We start from the raw sequence: 19,754 nt of genomic DNA on the forward strand, positions 1-19,754 counted from the left end.
TTCACTGTATATATAGAACATGTTCCGATATTTGTTTCTTGTAAAATTATGTACGTAAATTAAAAAATGTGAACAGTAGAGCTGCAGTCCTATTACTTTTTGAACAACCCTCGTACAGTATATGAAACTCAAATTGACTTTGGTTTATGAATGACCTTGACCTTTAAGGTTAAATTATTAAATTATCACTGAATTTAACTACAATTGACTATTACTTGGTAATTTAGGATTATCTTCATATTTGGACAAAACAACCATTTGGACAAGACCTTAAAAGTTGAACTGACCTTGACCTTAAGCTTTAAATGACCTTGAACATCAAGGTCAAAAATTGAATTTTGGTTAAATTATGGTAATTTTGTTATTTATGTACGGATTTGATATTTTCTTGGACAAAACAAAATGTACAGCACTTTCCCTGCTTAAACTAATAATAAGTTGTCAATAAACCATGATGTAATTAAAAGAATTGATAGGCCCTCAGTTAGAATGCATTAATCCGATCATTTATTAGTTATACTGTACACTGCTACATAATGTCTTTCCACACATATATATACTTAACTGACCAAAATTTACTGTTACAATTGTAACATAGCAAATTCTGTTAGAATATTAACAGGCATATTCAACAGTGGTTGATTTTTACATATCATTTTATTGTGTTTATGTTTCAATGGCTTTGTGTTGAAAATATCACCATAAGATTATTAGTAGATTTTAAGGACTTATTTAATTTAATTGTTTTTGCTTATTCATTAATGTAGGTGAAATATGGGATGTTTGCATTCATATGTTTTTGTATGCAAATTGTTTATGTTCCACCTGAAAACTTTTTCTGATTGTTTTGTCTTCATCTGTTATTATAACATTTAGTAAGTCTGTAAAGTGAGGAAAGTTAATATCACAAAATGATTTTCAATTTAAAAAGCAATGCTATTCAGTGGTCATCTTCTAATGATATAAATACTTTTAAGTGCAGCTATAGTACTCCTGTCCCTTATTGAAGAAACATACATGCATTTTGGGAAATGTCTTTGGATGGATGCAAATACGTAAACAAAAACACTTTGAAGAATTTCATGATAATTCTCTTTTGACTAACTGATGCAAAGTGCTTATATGTTTTTGATGAATCAAGTTTCTGTTTAGTAAATCACAATGACAATAAGGTAATAAGTACTGCCATTACATATTAACATACATTTGGTAAGACTTTTTTTTACAAAAAAATGTAATTAATTAAACAAATAACCTTTTCATTGTATCCATGTTTTAGTGTTCATGCTGGTAAAATAGTTAGTTAATCAATGTCAAATGAATCTTAAGATGTTATAAAACTGTCTTTTGAGAAATTAATATTTTCGATGTTACGATTTTGTTGGCATTGATCATGTGAGTGTCAGCATTTTTTGTCTTCACTTTTTATCATCTAATGGAACTGTATAGGCAAGGTCTTTCTTTAGCTGAAATAAAGGGAAAAATGATTATTCTATATTTTAACTGTAAATTAGAAAAACTTCTTGATTGAATTAAACATTCTGTACCTTAAGTATGAAAGTTAAAATAGAACCAGACTTTGTAGAACAACTTTTAAGAATCTTTTGTAGAAATATAGTAAGTCAGTGGAATTACTAGATAAGCAAAGCTCCAGTGTATAGACTTATATAGAGGGAATTCTGTTTATCTGTATATTTATCTGAATTTGTTTCAACATTCTGTACCAATTACATTGTATTAAATTAGAAAGAAACAAATATTTACTCTCAATGGACATTATCAAGCAGTGACTGGCATTTTGACAAAATAATCAGACATTTTGATTCCACTGTAGACACTTAACTGTGAAATTTGATATATTTCAATTCTCATTTGTTTGTATTTTATCACTCTACTTGGATATTATAATTATACACCTATTTACAATATTGATCGGTCGGATATAACACAACACATTTTTTTAATTTAACAGAAAGAATATTAAACTATGCCTAAAGTAAAATTATCTTAGTATTATTTTTTTAAGAATAATAAAACATACAAAATTTCTTAGTGTTGGTACGCCACCGATGCAGCTTGGATCCGACAACATTCTATATACTTCATCCTGAAAAACAAGATCAAGTCTCATAAAATTTCAATGTTTTTTGTTTTATTATCATAATTCATAAAAACCTTTGTATTGTTTGTGAAAACAAAATTGAAACAATATACAATATTGTTACATTATTAACATGCAATCCAAACACAGAGGATATTTGTGTTGGGTTTTTTTTTGATGATTTGTCTAGTTCCCTTTATCTATATTTAAGTTGTTTGTTTGTTTGTTTCATTTTACGCCTTTTTCCAACAGTATTTCAAGTCATATAGGCAATATTTAAGTTGTATTAGAACTTGATCAAAAATTTAAAATGATGTTCTGGCATCAGTGGTTGTCGTGTGGATTGAGTTGTTAACTTCAAACCACTTGTACCGTACCATCCCACCAGGGATTTAAATTCTAAACTTCATATGAGGAAGTTATCCACCTAGCTTACTGGACAATGAACGTACCTGAAATAATGCATGGAAAGCTGGAAATTTAAGTTGCGATATGACATTTACAGTGTTGGTGAGACTTAAAGCCCAAACAAAATAAACTCATTGGTAGTGGTCCTTAAAGTTAACATTTAAAACACAATAGCTTGGCATGAACATTTTAACCAACTAAGCATATTTTTGTGACTATTAGTTTTTCTAATTTACAGTTAAAATATAGAATAAATGTACTTATTTCATTATTTTGCACTTTTATTTCTCTCAGGATGTTTCCTCCAACTGCCGATTTCAATTGCACATTATTTAATTTACTATCATTCTAGTTGTGTAGGTTGAGTAATATTCCAGGAATGTAAGCCCTACTAGCTTTAGAGATCATTTTAGTTTGTTGCCATAAAGTTCAATTTATAATAAAAGTATGAAATGATCAATTGCAAATTTTTAAGTTATGATGCATCCTTGCCACATTTACACCATAAAATCCTATGAATATAATGTTTCATGTAATTTGATTCACAATGAAAATGATACTGCAAATATCTTGGTTATAAAAGTAAGGAGTGACTGGGATTGACATGGAAACTGGCTAGCCTATGACATCTCAACAAAGCTAAAGCATCATAGACAAGTGTTTTGTTTAACCAAATTGAGAGTGGACTACAAATTTGTCGTACATACAGTTTTTTTTGTTTTTTTGAGGAGAATTACATCCAATTTTTACCAACAGCATGAGAAAAATATCTTAGAACATTAAAAATTTTGTTATTTTCATGGAACAGTTTTAAAGCAGGAAAAAAGAAGGGGGTATGTTTGGTCAATGTACTTACCTCAATCAGTTTTAAAACTAGCGTTTGGACATCCTGTCTAAAATGGCACACCGGTTCTTGCATTGATCTTTTTCCTGGATTCCATCCATTGCTAAAATGATAACTTTGACCTTGAACCTTCTCTATTGTTATCATAGTAACAAGAGTTGTCAATAATATGCAGGCATTCATCTTTCTGCTGCAAACAGAAAACAATAAAAAAAACAAATTTTGAGGGGAATGTGGTTGATTGCATGTATATAGACACTGCTTGTCGTGAACAGGTTCAAATTGAGTCTTTGACCATTTTCATTATTGTGGTTTGATTCACTTTTCACTATTCTGTTTGTACTATTTGTACAATTTAGGGGGCATTGTCCTGGCTTAACACAAGGCTGCAAATATTAGATTGTTCAAAATGTCAATATAGTTTAAACAATAGATTGATTTGTTCTATACCTAAACGTTATTTTGTATGCAGATACACTTATTCATTGTTGCCTCAGTAAGAATTATATTTGTGCCTCCTTTAATTGTAAAAGAAGATTATATATATGTACCTTAGTAGTATCAAACTTTTTAAACTGGCTTTACTTAGCCGAAGAAGCAGATGGAACCTTTGTTAAAAAGTACCATACAAATAACACATCACTTTTGGTAATTACAAGCATGTTCATTTCTGTATTGAAAATGTACTGATGCTATCCTGGTTTTCTTAATTTAAAGGGACTCGATCTAGATCCACTGAGGTTTTTTGACATGATGGGACTGAAAATATTTTTTCCAGATAAATGTACCATTTGATGTAGGTTTAGACCACTAATCTTTGTGCAAAATTTCAGATCATTTGCGCACTTCATTTTTCCAGAATAATTATTCAAATTGTAAAAAAGTGACCCAAAATGAAAAGCGTTTAAACGCTTTTCACTCAAATCGGGCTAAGAAAAGCATAAAAATACGATTTTCAATTTATTTCAAAGTATATTTCTTAACTATCTTTACATATATTTCTGTTTAAAGTGCCCCAGCTCATTTATGTAAGAAATTCAAATGTTATGTTTTTAGGCTTTTAAACCCCAGGAGTCCCTTTAAACAAAAAGATAAGAAAATAATAATTTTTATAGCTTACAGCCATCTAGTTACTGGATAATCTTTATGGCAAGGAGTTCACTATGTCTTAATACGGGTGACACAAAATAGTTCTCTTCAAAAAGTTTACTGTTTGTGCTTTCAAAAATAAATAATTTTTATGTTAGATAAAATTTAGGTTTTTCAACGATAACTATGCGACTAATCACATTCTGACCGTCGGAATTGTTTTGTTATTGACCATCTTCAACACACACAAAACTCTTTTTTTTTCTTCTATAAGACGATTATGAAATGTTACAGGAACTAAGTTTGAAATGAAGGGCAGAGAACTAATATGGGTATGATTAAAATACGAAATGGAGATCTTTTGGTGCAACAGAAATATTTTTAGTAAAACAGGCACAACGTATGCTTTTTTTATGAAAATAATTAAGATTTTAGTGATAAAACAGATTAACTGAGTGGAAAATGTAACTTTGTTGTAAAATGTATCTCAAATGGTTGCAATAGGTTATTTTAAAGGATTCTATGACACTTTATTTATTTATTTATTTATTTATTTATTTATTTATTTATTTATTTATTTATTTATTTATTTATTTATTTATTTATTTATTTTATTTTATTTTATTTTATTTTATATCTAATATGAAATGCAAAACTAATGTTCCTTACTTATTAAGCGATATTAAAGCCGCTCCATTATGCTGTGATGTGATAAAGTTCTAATATAACACTATAGCAAATATAAATAATTTTTCTCAAATTTATACACAGTCTATAATTTAATATCACAAGTTTACAAATAGGGACAAAGTAATGAAAGTTTTTAAATTTAAAAGAAAGTTGACTGAGCAACCAAAAATATAACAATTTTAGAAGCTATAATTTTGTATATTGTCAATTAAAATTTTACAAATATCCACAATGTGTGCATACATACATATATGATTTTTTGTTAAAGTATTTTTGTCAGAAATATTTACATTTAACAGCTACAGCACTATTTAATTTAAAGGTATGACATCTGAATATATTTCAGTAGTAATAATTTGATTTGGCAAAAATTGATGAAGCAGCAATGTATATAATTAAATGATAAAGACCCTGTGATGTAATTTTTTTATGGTTTGATATTATAAAGCTGATGCTCAAATATGATTTATCTATATTGTAAGTTTCAAAAAGCATTATTTATCAAGAAATTATCCAATTTAACATTTCATGTAAATAAAGGTAATCAGACAATTTATTTTTGATAAAAGTCAAAGCCATTTTTTTTTTAAATAAGAAATGAATGCATTATTTTTAACATTTAATTATAATTTACCGGGTATATAAACATTTGCTGTACATGTTTGGAAATTTTTTTTTACATGACTTTTTGTATATACATATATAAAACTTCACTTAACTGTATGTTACATCCTTATACAGGATCTTTAAAAGATGCTGAATAATGCCATAAATGAACATCATATTTATTTTTTTTATAAAAAGTAAAATTTGAATATAAAATAATATGTTCCGTGTTTATATTTTAATGATTTTAAATAAACTTACATTATTTTACATAAATTGAAATTGACAAGATGATGGCAATATTTTACCAGAATAAAATCCCACTATATTATAATTCATCGACACTCTTTTTATTCATTAATGAATCAATGATAAAATCGCTTGTCATTATATATAATGATGTTTTTAGTCAGTTCCTCTCATAATAAGTTTTTATTCTGTTTACTGTTAAATTATTTTCTTTTTATGATTATAACGTAAATGAGGAAAAACACGTAATTAATCACAAATATAAACCTTGGCTTCACATACCTTTGTTTGCGCACAAAATAGTAGTCCAGTAGGAGGTTGGTATAGCAAGAGAGGTTGCGAGGAGAAATTGTTAGATTATATAGTTTTCTGCAAGGCTATTGTTATAATACACTAACACATTTTGACAAACATAATTACGGTTTTTGATGACAGTATGGAATAACAATATCTAGAAGTGATAAAATCATGAGATTTGTAACCTTTTCTCTGCTTTACCAACACAAATGTCATGAATAAACTTGCATGTTTGATATAGTTCAGCTAAACTTCCTTCATACTTTCTTCTTTTAGCAACGCAAATAATTCCAGATGAAGAGTTTGTTTCCATATATTAGCTATGCCTTAGGTTCTGATAACTAATGAAAGCTTTCAGCTTTGTCAGTTATAATCTAAATTTTATTTGATTAGATTTTTATTTTGCAAATATTCTGCCTCTGTTTTATTTACCATTCTGTTGGTATTTCATAAGTAAAAGAGAGCATTTTCACATTTGAAATAGTATAAAATACCAAAAAAAAAATGTATTTACCAGACAGGATTGTTTTTTTTTTGTTTTTTTTTTATTGTTTTCATACTATATTGATATTTAACTTTGACATCAATAGTTTTTGCAATTTGTGCTTTTAAAAAATTGTGTAAGATACTGGGCATACGTAAACACAAAGAAATTAGTATGGTGTTGTTTTGTTGTTTTTTTTTCTCAAAAATTAGCAACATTATTATTTGATTGTATAAATGAAATGTCAGTGTTTCTTTAAAAAAAAAATACAAACTTATTTTAGTTCACATCTAAGACTTCATCATTTTATTTAAAAAACAATTTCATCCCTTCAAATGTTATAAAAATGCTGTCAAGAAATTGATTAAGATTTACAGACATTAATCTGCACCAATTGGAATCATCTACTTTTATTCTTTTCTATATTAGCAAATTTCACTGTCATATTTTTTTATAATTTTAATGCCAACAGCCTCTTTCTGCATCTATTACTAAATTTCAAACACCATTGAGTTTTAGAGGAATCATTTTTGCATAATAAAAATTCTGTTTGTTGAAATTATTTACATTTTTGTTTTCATTTTGACATATACAATAGGAAAAATTCTCTAAGTGATGACTATTGCTTTTAACTCTTTTTTTTCATCATAAATGAATTGCAAAAAATATAATAATTCATCACAAAAAGAACGCTTTTTAAAATCTGGCAAAATCAGGAAGAAAGACATATTGTTTAGCTGTGTACATAAAGAATATAGAAAGTGAATTAAAGTTTTTGGTGTACACAAATTATTCCAACTTTTAAAAGCAAACAATACAAAATTAATTGTATAATCTGTAAAATGTTGTTTTATCTTAACTTTATTAAAGAAATAAATATTTCAAGAAATATAAAATATGATACAAACAAAATAATGATAAATACCTTCACTTTAATAATTTTCCAATGTAAAGGCAGTGTTAGTGATATGATGGTAACATAGTGTTGTATATTTACTCTGTGTCGGCCTTTTATACTAAAACACAAGACAGCCTCGAAATGTGTGTGGGTATCCGCTAATGTCTGAACATCTGCTTTATAACATCTCTGCAACATGTGACTTGTTGAAGTTGCCATAATATTTCCCTCTTGTTTCCCTTAAGGCTGATTTAGTTTCTTTTATATGAAGTAGTCTACTTTTGATCACATTTACAAAATATGCTATTATTGCTATATAGATAGATATATATATATATATATAATGACTCTTTTTGCTTTAAATTAGTGGAAATTGTGTTGATGGTAAAGTAAGCTGGTATTATTGTATATTTTAAGTAAAGTGTCTTTGCTTGGATGTTGAACTATCAATCATATGTGTGTCATTGATTAATTTTTGGTTGCAGAAAATAGTTTCAATCTTTGATATTTTGTTAACAGCTATGAAAAGAGTAATAATTACATTCTTTGAGAAAAAAGGAAGCCTATTTGTATTTCATTTTTGATAAATAGATATAAAAAAAAAACACAATTTTAAATTGAACTAATTCAAAGTGTTGTTTTTTCTAATAAGACTGTAACTTATGACTTGTCCAAATGTTGAAATTTAATGCCTCTTTATGCTTCAATCCTTATTAACCAGGTTTTCAATTTTGAAAATCCTGGTTATTAGATTGGGGTATGGCGGGCGGATGGGCGGATGGGCAGATGGGCGGATGGGCGGATGGGCGGATGGGCGGGCGTCAAACGAAATTGTGTCCGCTCTGTAACTCTTCAACCCTTTGAAGAATTTTGATGAAACTTCAGACAAATGTTTACCACATCAAGATGACGTGCAGAACGCATGTTCCGCATGGCTGGCTCCAAGGTCAAGGTCACAGTGACATTAACATTGAAAATCCTGTCCGCTCTGTAACTCTTCAACCCTTTGAAGAATTTTGATGAAACTTCAGACAAATGTTTACCACATCAAGATGACGTGCAGAACGCATGTTCCGCATGGCTGGCTCCAAGGTCAAGGTCACAGTGACATTAACATTGAAAATCCTGTTGCGGGCGTCAAACGAAATTGTGTCCGCTCTGTAACTCTTCAACCCTTTGAAGAATTTTGATGAAACTTCAGACAAATGTTTACCACATCAAGATGACGTGCAGAACGCATGTTCCGCATGGCTGGCTCCAAGGTCAAGGTCACAGTGACATTAACATTGAAAATCCTGTCCGCTCTGTAACTCTTCAACCCTTTGAAGAATTTTGATGAAACTTCAGACAAATGTTTACCACATCAAGATGACGTGCAGAACGCATGTTCCGCATGGCTGGCTCCAAGGTCAAGGTCACAGTGACATTAACATTGAAAATCCTGTTGCGGGCGTCAAACGAAATTGTGTCCGCTCTGTAACTCTTCAACCCTTTGAAGAATTTTTGATGAAACTTCAGACAAATGTTTACCACATCAAGATGACGTGCAGAACGCATGTTCCGCATGGCTGGCTCCAAGGTCAAGGTCACAGTGACATTAACATTGAAAATCCTGTCCGCTCTGTAACTCTTCAACCCTTTGAAGAATTTTGATGAAACTTCAGACAAATGTTTACCACATCAAGATGACGTGCAGAACGCATGTTCCGCATGGCTGGCTCCAAGGTCAAGGTCACAGTGACATTAACATTGAAAATCCTGTTGCGGGCGTCAAACGAAATTGTGTCCGCTCTGTAACTCTTCAACCCTTTGAAGAATTTTGATGAAACTTCAGACAAATGTTTACCACATCAAGATGACGTGCAGAACGCATGTTCCGCATGGCTGGCTCCAAGGTCAAGGTCACAGTGACATTAACATTGAAAATCCTGTCCGCTCTGTAACTCTTCAACCCTTTGAAGAATTTTGATGAAACTTCAGACAAATGTTTACCACATCAAGATGACATGCAGAACGCATGTTCCGCATGGCTGGCTCCAAGGTCAAGGTCACAGTGACATTAACATTGAAAATCCTGTTTACATGTTTTTTAACTTGATTTGGCAGTCAAAGGTCATATCATCTTTGGAGGTAATTTATAGATATGATATATTATTTCATGTCTACTTTGTAACTTGTTTTTCATTATACAGAATTATCAATATAATTATAGTGAACAAATTCTTCTGTGCTGAACTCGTCCTACATTTCTCAACGGATTTTTGTTCAAACTTTCACAGAAAGCTTTGTCATCAAGCACCCTGGCACATATTGTCGGGGTTTTGTGATTATATAGTTTTTGACCTAATTATGGCCCTTTGTTTTTTTCCTTATACATAATATTATAGTGAACACTTCTTCAGTGGCAATTCCTCCTACATTATTCATGTTTTACATTGCACATAGTTACATTGTTTGTTGCTTGTATTTGTATTTCAAATACAACATATTTATCTACAATGGTGATAATTGAAAACCTGGTTTCATGGCATTGCCATGTTTCTTGTATTGTTATTTAAGTTACAATAACTTCAAATGAATGACCAAATGACATTGTATTATGTTATTTAATGTCATTATATCTGGAAAGGATGTTCTTTACAATATGAACTCTTTTGCTTGACACCATTCCGACTTCCTGACTTTGTATATAAGTGAAGAGAAAAATTCATTTTCATTTCATACTCTGATGTACTTTATACTGAAATGCTTTAATTTATCAGAGCGAGGGATATCAATTCAACAAATTGGCTTGATATGTTCACCATCATTCTATGAAAGTTGTTTTTGAAAGAGTTGAGATTTATTAAAATATATACCATAAAATATAAAAGTGGTGAGATAAGAACAAGTGAACATATAGCAATTAGCGAGAACAACTTAGTCTGAAGTATTGTTACTACAATTAGAAAAACCAACATGGCGTTAATTTCCGTTTATTGTGTTAGGGACAGGTGATACAATGTGCTACGGATGTACGGCAAAGGAAAACACACTTGTTTTTTATTCAAATATCACAATTTAGATCAGAATATAACCAAAGGGTCTAGTTGTATCCTGGTTATAAACATTTTCTTTCTTATATCAGCAGTATGTTTTTGCTTACACTAAGGTTATATAATGTTGTTAGAACAAGGTATAGTACCTCAGCAAGAGGCTGCACATGATTTATTGTCCGTAAGCATCTGTTGCCCATTTACTTTCAAGAATTGCAGTGCTTTTAAGATTGGGAGTATATACTTATATAAGAAATAATGTTATATAGTAGGGGCATCCATGGCTGAGTGGTTAAGGTTGTTGACTTCAAACCACTTGCCCCTCACGGCTGTGGGTTTGAATCCCGACAGGGACTTTGGATTCTTTCATGTGAGGAATTTATTTTAAGGTATATGTCACTACATAATTGTTAGATAGACTTTTTAAACACAACTTTTTAGATTTTACAGTGATTGTAGTGATAATCACTTGACATTTTGAGTCAAGAAAAATATTAATATTAATTTTTTTTTGTTTACAGACTTGTGATACCTCATTGAGACACAAAACTGAAATGGTTAGTAAACTGGAGGAGAAGACAAACAACCTTGTATCTGTGCTCAAAGATATGGAGAAAAAGTAAGATCATTGATAATATAAATAGAAGACAAGTCAATAAGTGATTGATGTGTAGAGAAAGTCATGAATCTTATTCTAATTCAGTTAACAATAATTGATCACAAGGAAATGACATCATAAACAATAATTATAAAGGAGAAATTGAAAGGGTTTGGGTATCATATTTCATATTATGAAAAATTATTTCAATATCTTTAAATGTGTCTTTTAACTAACATTTTTGTTATAATGTTGTCAGGAAGGTAATTTATATAAAACAGTTGTTGAATTATCTTTGATATTTTAGTATGAATATGTATGAATCATGTGAGTGAATGACTGGACTTATGCCACTTGCTTTTTAGAATGAAGCAAATTGAAAGTGAGAAAAATGCTGCAATTGAGACTTCTAGGAAACTTGGACAGAATTTAGCAGACAGGGATGCGAAAAAGTAATTTTAATCTATTTAGAATTTTTTTTTTTTATTATATTGAATTTGATGTTGTGGACAAAGCTTATCTGCTAAAGAAGTTTGTTCTTTTTTAAACCAGAAATTGTACAGAAATGTATATGTTTTGTTTTTGTTAAAGTTAATATTTCAGTTATGTCAGTTGCTTATGATTTTCACAGTAACTTATGAGGGCTTTTATAGGAATAAATTGCATAGTATTACATATTTTTGATAAAATTTTAATGCCTTTAAATTTAATAATGACTGTACATGTGCTATATGTGGTTTGCTTCAAGTAACAGGCTATTGTTTCACAGATAGGTTGAAGTGTCAAAATATGATAATTATCTTGATATTTGACATATAATATCTTTATGGAAGATTTATTATATTTATCATGATTCAACACATGTCTTTCAACATTAGTCAGCAAACTAAGTTTACATCAATCATTGTTGATTACGATGGCGTGAAATTTCATTATTTACCAATCATAGTCAATAATGATCATTTAATTAATTAATATGATGTATAATCAGAGACATAGATAACATAAGTTCCATTTGGCTCACAATATTCAAACTTCTTAGGATGATTGTCCATATAAGGTAGAAGACCCCTATTGATTTTGGGGTCACAAGGTCAAAGGTTAAGGTCATTATTAATAACTTAAGTACATGTATTAATCAACCTACAGCTGTAAAATTTTATAGGATGAACAACTTATTCCCATGTCTTACAAATGCTTCATCCTTACTAAAAAAAAAAAAAACACTTTCGGGCATATAATGCTCCGCCTAGCGGTGCTCGTTTTCACATGTTATATCAAATTAGATCATTATAACACATGCAAGATAAGAAAACAATTTTACTCATGAGATCATCTTCTCAAAAAGGTGTTACAAACTGTACACAAAAAACCTTAATCCAAATCCCTAAAGAAACAATGTAGCATGTAACATTTATTTCAATATCAATACAATATGAATGAGATTATACAAACAATTTACTAACTGTTAAAACATCAAAGTGTAAACATTTATTTGAGTCAAATTTTAATAACTGTGCCACAATCATTTATGACCAATAATAGCAATTGAAAAATATTTTATTAATTAATATATCAGTTATACATTTGTAAACAAGGATATCTGGTAGTAATAAAGAATATTCCTATTAAATAAATATGTACATATATGAAAAATAAAAAAATTAATAAATCATTCAAATGAAAAAACATTGATTCAAATGTAGTTCATGTCAAATACATTTCATTAATGTCACTCTGAAAAATTTAAGGTGGTGGGGTTTTGTCCACTCTATAAAACTGGAGGTGTGGGGTTTTGACCACTCTGTAAAATTTAGGTGTGCGGTTGTGTCCACTCTATAAAATTTTGAGGTGTTGGGTTTAATGACTCGGGTGGGGTTTTGTCATACATTCGATTATTATACCCATGCACACAAAGTTTGATAGGGTTTACTGGAGTTCACATGTTGGTCAATTATTTCACAATTAGGTTGTTTACCCACAATGAAGTCAAATATATTGATTAAACAAACTTTACACTGTCTTTGCAAAGTTTAGCGTCTTTGGTCAGAAATATTACCCAAAAAAAATCTTTGCATAGAGAACAGCATGTTTGACCCATGCTAAACTGTATATTTAATGTGATAGGATGAATATAGTACATAATAAAGTCATTGATCAGTACATGAGGAGAAAACAACTTCTTCTGAATCTTAATGAGGTCTGAACTTATTCTAGAGCATAATCTAAATCTTTAATGAAAAATGAATATGTCTTTGTAAAAAATAAAATGCATTTTTAGAACTGCCTTGGAAACAGATTTACGTATTGAAAGAGAATGGAGAGGTAATCTACAGAAAAATCTAGAGCAGGAAAAGACAAAAACTTCACAATTACAGAAAGAATTACATCATTATCAAAATTTAGAAACTGATCATGAAAACTTACAACGACAGTTTAAGGAATTGCAAAAACAGTGTGATGATCATGAAAAAACTTTGGCAGAATTGGGGTCACATTTAAGCGAGTAAGTAAACAAACATACTACTGAGTGAACAGTGGTAATCAATGTAACTTTCTTATTTAGTTTCTGTCTATAAAATATAATGTGACTTGTAATTAAATTAACTAAATTGATTTAAGATCTGCTTAAAATGTCATTTTAAGCTCGACTTTTTAAAAAAAATAATAGAGGTATTATTACCATCACTTCCGTGTTGCCATCCGCAAACTTGTACCTTGCTAAAAACTTTTTTTTTTTCTTGGTGTATTGTCTTCATACTTCGCCAGAGCAACCCTTTGGACAAGAACTTATAGTAGACAAGACAACAAGACAAACCTTGACCTTCATTCATAAGTGACCTTGACCTTCAAGGTCAAATTTCTAAATTTCCCTTTTTTGGTTGTTTTTTTTTTTTTGCTAATTATGGCTTTAACTTTGATATTTTTAAATGGATTGTCTTCAAACTTGAGTATAAAAATCTTTTAGGATAGACTGTCAAGTTAACTAGACAAACCTTGAACTTTATTTATAAATGACCTTGGCCTTGATGGTCAAATTATTGAAATTTTCATTTATGTTGCTGTAACTGGCTATTACTTTGTTGTCTGTAAATGGATTAACTTCGTTATTAAGACATACATGGATAAAAAGACCTTTTGGACAAGATATCCTGAAAGGTTGAACAGACCTTGACTTTGAGCTTTAAATGACCTTGACAGTCAAGGTCAATATGAATTGTACATTGTGTATTAAAATATGGTTATGTGGTCATAATTTTGTTTTTTATGTACGGATTTGGTTCATATTTGGACAAAACAACACTTGTGACCAAACAGACATGTGGACTAATTTAGATATGACCTTGACCTTTAAATGACCTTGACTGTAAAATGATTGAATTTTGATATCACTTTCTTAACTTAGTCATTTATTCATGGAAAGGATACTTGGACAAAGCAAAGTGTGAATAGACAGACCTATTAAAGTTCAAAAAAGAAAAACCATTTTTTCTTTCATTTTCTTTTTTTTCTTTTTCTTTAAACTGTTTATTTGTTTGCTTTTAGAAAATGTAAAAAAGTTGAGCGTTGCCCCCACTCAACGGTGGCTCTTGTTCAATTATTTTGTTAGACACTATTTCTTTAAATTGATTTTACAATGTTAGATATATTGTTTTTAATAGTATTGAATGAATTACAGATCAAAATTAAGGGTTGAGGATATGAGAGAATTACAAATGGCCAACAAAGAGGCAAGTTGGGCAAGTGACAAAGATGTCACAAGTTGCAAACAATGCGAAAAACAATTTTCTGTGGCTAGAAGAAAGGTATGTTAATATTTCAACCATGCATTTTATATGGAAACTTTGCAATTAGTTTTGTATGCATAAAGATAGAAATTTAGAATTATAAGAATTTTGAGAAAAACTTACCTACTGAAAACAAAATTTGACGGAATGTAATTTGCCAACGATAAATTGCATGTCATACAAACTGAAATAAGTTTTTAACTGTACTGTATTTTTTTTATATTTGACCCTATTTATGTAAAAAAATTATATATTTCTAGTGACACTATATAACATGTCTTTCCTTACTATTTTCATCCCGCGGTTTTACAAGTTCAGTTTCAATTAGTAAAATGTGTTTTCCATATTGTGTGCAGTAAATCAAATAATACACAATAAATGCAATACATGCTGTAAATATGAAGACGGGAAGAGCAATGTTATATTTTGCAATGTAACGCAGTAACCTGAAAATAACGTAGGAATTGTACAAAAATATAGCATAATCGTGCAGAATTATGCCGAAAAGAGCATCATGGTATGTAAACCCAATTCTATAAGGGTAAGTTAAAGGACGGATATATCTTATAGTAAATCAGATTGAAAGAAATGAACCAGAGCATACGGCTGTTTAGATGTTATGTTTAAAACCTCGTTACAAATATGTCCGGGAAAGTGTCTCCTTCGATACAGTATTTCGACCGTCATTCTAATGAATGATCATGGAAAACAAACACTTTCCTGGTAGTATTGGTGATAAGATTCAGCAGCTGTATGCACAGATTTACTTCTTTCAATATGGTTAACTTTAAAATATATTGGTCTGTTTCTTACTGTGTTGCTTGTAACGGCCATGTATTGCACATATTCACCGTTCCTGCGTTATTTTCACATTACTGCATTATAGAATAAACAGTATACATGTACTGTGTATATATTGACCTCGTTATAATTTCTTAGACATCACAGTGGAATAACTTACTGTTAAAATGTGTGATTTAAATGCTTTCTTTTACATGTGTATTTTTCATTATGTACAAAGTTTCTAAATCTAATCTTGGTTAGTTAGTTTTGTAAGGATTTCAGAAATAAATTACTGACTGAATTCAAGATTATTAAAAACATAGTGCTTCGATACACTATAGTGTACATTCTTTACAGCATCACTGTAGGAACTGTGGAGAGATTTTCTGTAACGAGTGTTCTGACAACAAGATGCCCCATCCATCGTCATCCAAACCTGTCCGAGTTTGTGACACTTGCCAACAAATTCTACTTCAGAGATACTCAGCTAGCGGCAACTAGTGCAATAATAATCATCAAACACATTTTCATTTTTTGTGTGTACATTCCAAGGAGTCATTTGTTTTGTAACAAGATATTTGTTAATTAAGTTAACAATACAATTTACTTATATGAGTGAATTTATTCACTTACTCAGGAGAGGGGTTTTTATGTGGTAGTTCTATCTAGTGTGATTTGGTCATGACTTATGGACTCTTATTCAGCTTCAATACATGCATTGAATGCATCAGCATTTAAAACTTTGCATTATATTGTAACAGTTTGTTTATCTGCATAAATATGTCTGTATCAAAAATATACATATTTGTTATATTTATTTATTCAAGGACTTTCCTTCTTGTACAACACGTAGGTTAACATAACTTGTACAACTTCTCATTAAACAAGAAAAGGTATTTGCTTGAAACTACCCGAATTGTATTTAATTATGTAATTGGCTTTTATTGGAAAAAACACAGTTCTGTATAAATGTGCTTCAGAATTGTTATAACTCATTATTATTATGTAGAAAATCCAAACTAAAAACTTTTTTAAAGAAACGTTTGTAATTTAAGGAAAACACAATTATGAGAAACAGAGAGTCCTTTATTTGATACAATTTCTATATTTAGAAATAATTACACATGTATGTTACTTTGATATAGCTATAATGGTAACATGTAATGAATAACATATTTATTATTAAAGTATCATAAAACTATTAAAGTCTTTGCATATAAATACTTTATATCAAACAGGGTATTGTTGTTGTATGTTGTTATACAACATGTTGTTGTTATAGATTACTCATGATGAAATAATAAAACAACTCTATATCTCCTATATACCTATCTTCATAAAGTCATGACAATTTTATTTTGGAAAAAAAAAAGTTTATTTATAATTGTTTATCATAGGTATGAAACAATTAAATATTATATATAAGAAAACTTAAATTGTAGTGTTGTTCAATCTATGTTATTAATATGTGTACAAAGTACAAATAGATAAAATATTTTGTCTTTATTTCTATATCAACTATTTGGAGAATATGTGGACACTGATTAAGGTAATCTGCACAACTTCCCATTAAACAAGAAAATATATTTACTTGAAACTTGAGCCAAGTGTTTGAGATCATGATTGGAGACCACTGCCAATGATACTAACTGGGGCATTAACTGAATAATGGCCCTGTTTGAAACTGCCCATGTTTTCTGTATTATAATTGAAGGTCACAATTCAAAACATGAAATGAACTATGGCTCTTTGTGAACTAAAAAACAACCCTTTTTATATGCCCGAAAGGGCATATTATGTTATACCCCCTGGTGTCTGTCTGTCTGTCCGTCCGTCCGATTTGGTTTCCGGAGCATAACTTAAGTTCCATTTGGCCCACAATGTTCAAACTTCATCGGATGATTGTCGATATTGGGTAGAAGACCCCTTTTGATTTTGGGGTCACAAGGTCAAAGGTCAAGGTCACTATTACCTTCATACTGAAAACAGTTTCCAGAGCATAACTTAAGTTCAAATTGGCCCACAATGTTCAAACTTCGTAGGATGATTGTCCATATTGGGTAGAAGACCGCTATTGATTTTGGGGTCACAAGGTCAAGGTCACTATAACCTTGATACTGAAAACAGTTTACGGAGCATAACTTAAGTTCCATTTGGCCCACAATGTTCAAACTTCATAGGATGATTGTCCATATTGGGTAGAAGACCCCTATTGATGTTGGGGTCAAAAGGTCAAGGGTCAAGGTCACTATATCCTTAAAACTGAAAACAGTTTCCGGAGCATAACTTAAGTTTCATTTGGCCCACAATATTTAAACTTCATAGGATGATTGTCCATATTGGGCAAAAGACCCCTATTGATTTTGGGGTCACTAGGTCAAAGGTCAAGGTCACAATTACCTTAAAACCAAAAACAGTTTCCGGAGCATACAATAGTTCCATTTGGCCCACTATATTCAAACTTCATAGGATGATTGTCCATATTGGGTAGAAGACCCATATTGATTTTTGGGTCACAAGGTCAAAGTCTCTTTTACCTTAATACTGAAAAACAGTTTTCTAGAGCATAATTAAAGTTCCAATTGGCCCACAATATTCAAACTTCTTAGGATGATTGTCCATATAAGGTAGAAGACCCTATTGATTTTCGGGTCACAAGGTCAAAGGTTAAGGTCATTATTAATTAACTTAAGTATTAATCAACCTACAGCTGTAAAATTTTATAGGATGAACAGCTAATTCCCATGTCTTACAAATGCTTCATCCTTAACTATAAAAAATAACACTTTCGGGCATATAATGCTCCGCCTAGCGGTGCTCTTGTTTTAAATTTTGTGTTCAAATTAATCTCTAAAATTACTTAAGGTAATCTTTTTTAAAATTATCAAAGGTCTTCGGATTCATTATTGAATGTCACTTTCCAAGACCCACATTCGGAAATTGATTTTGACTAAATTATAACTTGAAAATGTTTTAAAATGCCTAATTAAGTTTTGCAGCAAGATTTTGTCTTCAAAACTACTGAAAGTATTCCATTTGAACATATCATAATTATGTGTCTGGGATGGGAGTTTTTCATGGATGAGTGGTTTGGCAGTTTATGGGTTAACTTCAAACTATTTGCCCTGCACTGCTGTGGGTTCGAATCCCACCAAGGACTTTGAAATGATGGACTTGAGGACTGTCCTTCAACAGTTAAGCTGGAAAGTCACAATATGACATATGTGTATTTATCACCATTAAAATAAGAGTATTCAGTAGCTAACTCGGCAGAATTTGACAGCGAAAACATGACCATAATGCCATTTTATTATTGGTAGGAACATGAAATTTTTATTCTTTCAAATAATATCCCATCCCTAACAAAATCACATGTAGCTAAATGAATAAGTGTATTTCTTATCAAAATTTTGTTTTAATATAAGTTTGTATATTTTAACAATATAATGGCTCTATGAAATATAAATAGCCAATTTTCTTTGTTATTTAGTAATCCTGTTATGCGGCATACACCTCTCGGCAGATAAATCTCTCCGGAGAACATATACATGTATATAGTCTGTAACGCATTTACCTCTCCGACAACTAACTTCAACTATATTCGTGAAGTACAAACGAATAGATCCCCGGGGCCAAGGATATTTAATTGTCAACAACATGCACCAAATTTAAAAAATGATGCCTTCCTTCGACGAATGAAGCCACCCCAGCCACCCGCCCCCAATAAAATAATATACAGCGTCATAACCAAAAATAATGTTGACTCCCTTTTGTCATTTTTGGTGTTTTTAGAAAACTTCTTTTACAAACTGTTTTAAAAAACTGACCTCTTTTTATTGTTAAAAATTTTTTTCCCTTTAGGTAGTAGATTTGATTATTTTGGA

General features: G+C 30.4%; 2 protein-coding genes across 6 annotated transcripts in view; one reads left to right on the plus strand and one right to left on the minus strand.

Annotated features, from left to right (window-relative positions):
- Positions 1–16,668, plus strand: part of LOC132730625 (RUN and FYVE domain-containing protein 2-like) — a 71,544-nt gene extending 54,876 nt beyond the window's left edge. For all 4 annotated transcript variants that reach the window (XM_060716593.1, XM_060716597.1, XM_060716596.1 and 1 more), the window contains 5 exons: positions 11,223–11,320; positions 11,665–11,751; positions 13,581–13,805; positions 14,979–15,105; positions 16,228–16,668. In XM_060716593.1, coding sequence (XP_060572576.1) covers positions 11,223–11,320; positions 11,665–11,751; positions 13,581–13,805; positions 14,979–15,105; positions 16,228–16,371 — 681 coding nt within the window. In that variant the 3' untranslated portion in view covers positions 16,372–16,668. The remainder of the gene's footprint in view (positions 1–11,222; positions 11,321–11,664; positions 11,752–13,580; positions 13,806–14,978; positions 15,106–16,227) is intronic.
- LOC132730627 (prepro-gonadotropin-releasing hormone-like protein) lies at positions 1,068–7,852 on the minus strand. 2 transcript variants are annotated; one of them, XM_060716598.1, is made up of 4 exons: positions 7,694–7,852; positions 3,366–3,543; positions 2,042–2,107; positions 1,068–1,466 (listed from the first exon to the last, which is right to left on the minus strand). In XM_060716598.1, the coding sequence occupies exons 2-4, from the start codon at positions 3,534–3,536 to the stop codon at positions 1,419–1,421; spliced, it is 285 nt and encodes a 94-aa protein (XP_060572581.1). In that variant the 5' UTR covers positions 3,537–3,543; positions 7,694–7,852; the 3' UTR covers positions 1,068–1,418. The 2 variants fall into 2 exon arrangements, with proteins under 2 accessions (XP_060572581.1, XP_060572582.1); XM_060716599.1 differs by lacking the exon at positions 7,694–7,852 and adding an exon at positions 6,270–6,561.
- Positions 16,669–19,754: the final 3,086 nt, after the last annotated feature.

This window comes from Ruditapes philippinarum, unplaced genomic scaffold, assembly GCF_026571515.1.
Source record: "Ruditapes philippinarum isolate M1 unplaced genomic scaffold, ASM2657151v2 ctg668_1_1_1_1, whole genome shotgun sequence".
Lineage (NCBI taxonomy): Eukaryota > Metazoa > Mollusca > Bivalvia > Venerida > Veneridae > Ruditapes > Ruditapes philippinarum.

Bases quoted from the DNA above. Each gene is read 5' to 3' on its own strand.
- LOC132730627 (XM_060716598.1), bottom strand. From the start codon at position 3,536: ATGAATGCCTGCATATTATTGACAACTCTTGTTACTATGATAACAATA. The intron at 2,108-3,365 runs GTAAGTACATTG...CTTGTTTTTCAG, and splicing joins TAGTTTTAAAACTGATTGAG to GATGAAGTATATAGAATGTT. The intron at 1,467-2,041 runs GTATGTTTTATT...CCTTTATTTCAG, and splicing joins TACCAACACTAAGAAATTTT to CTAAAGAAAGACCTTGCCTA.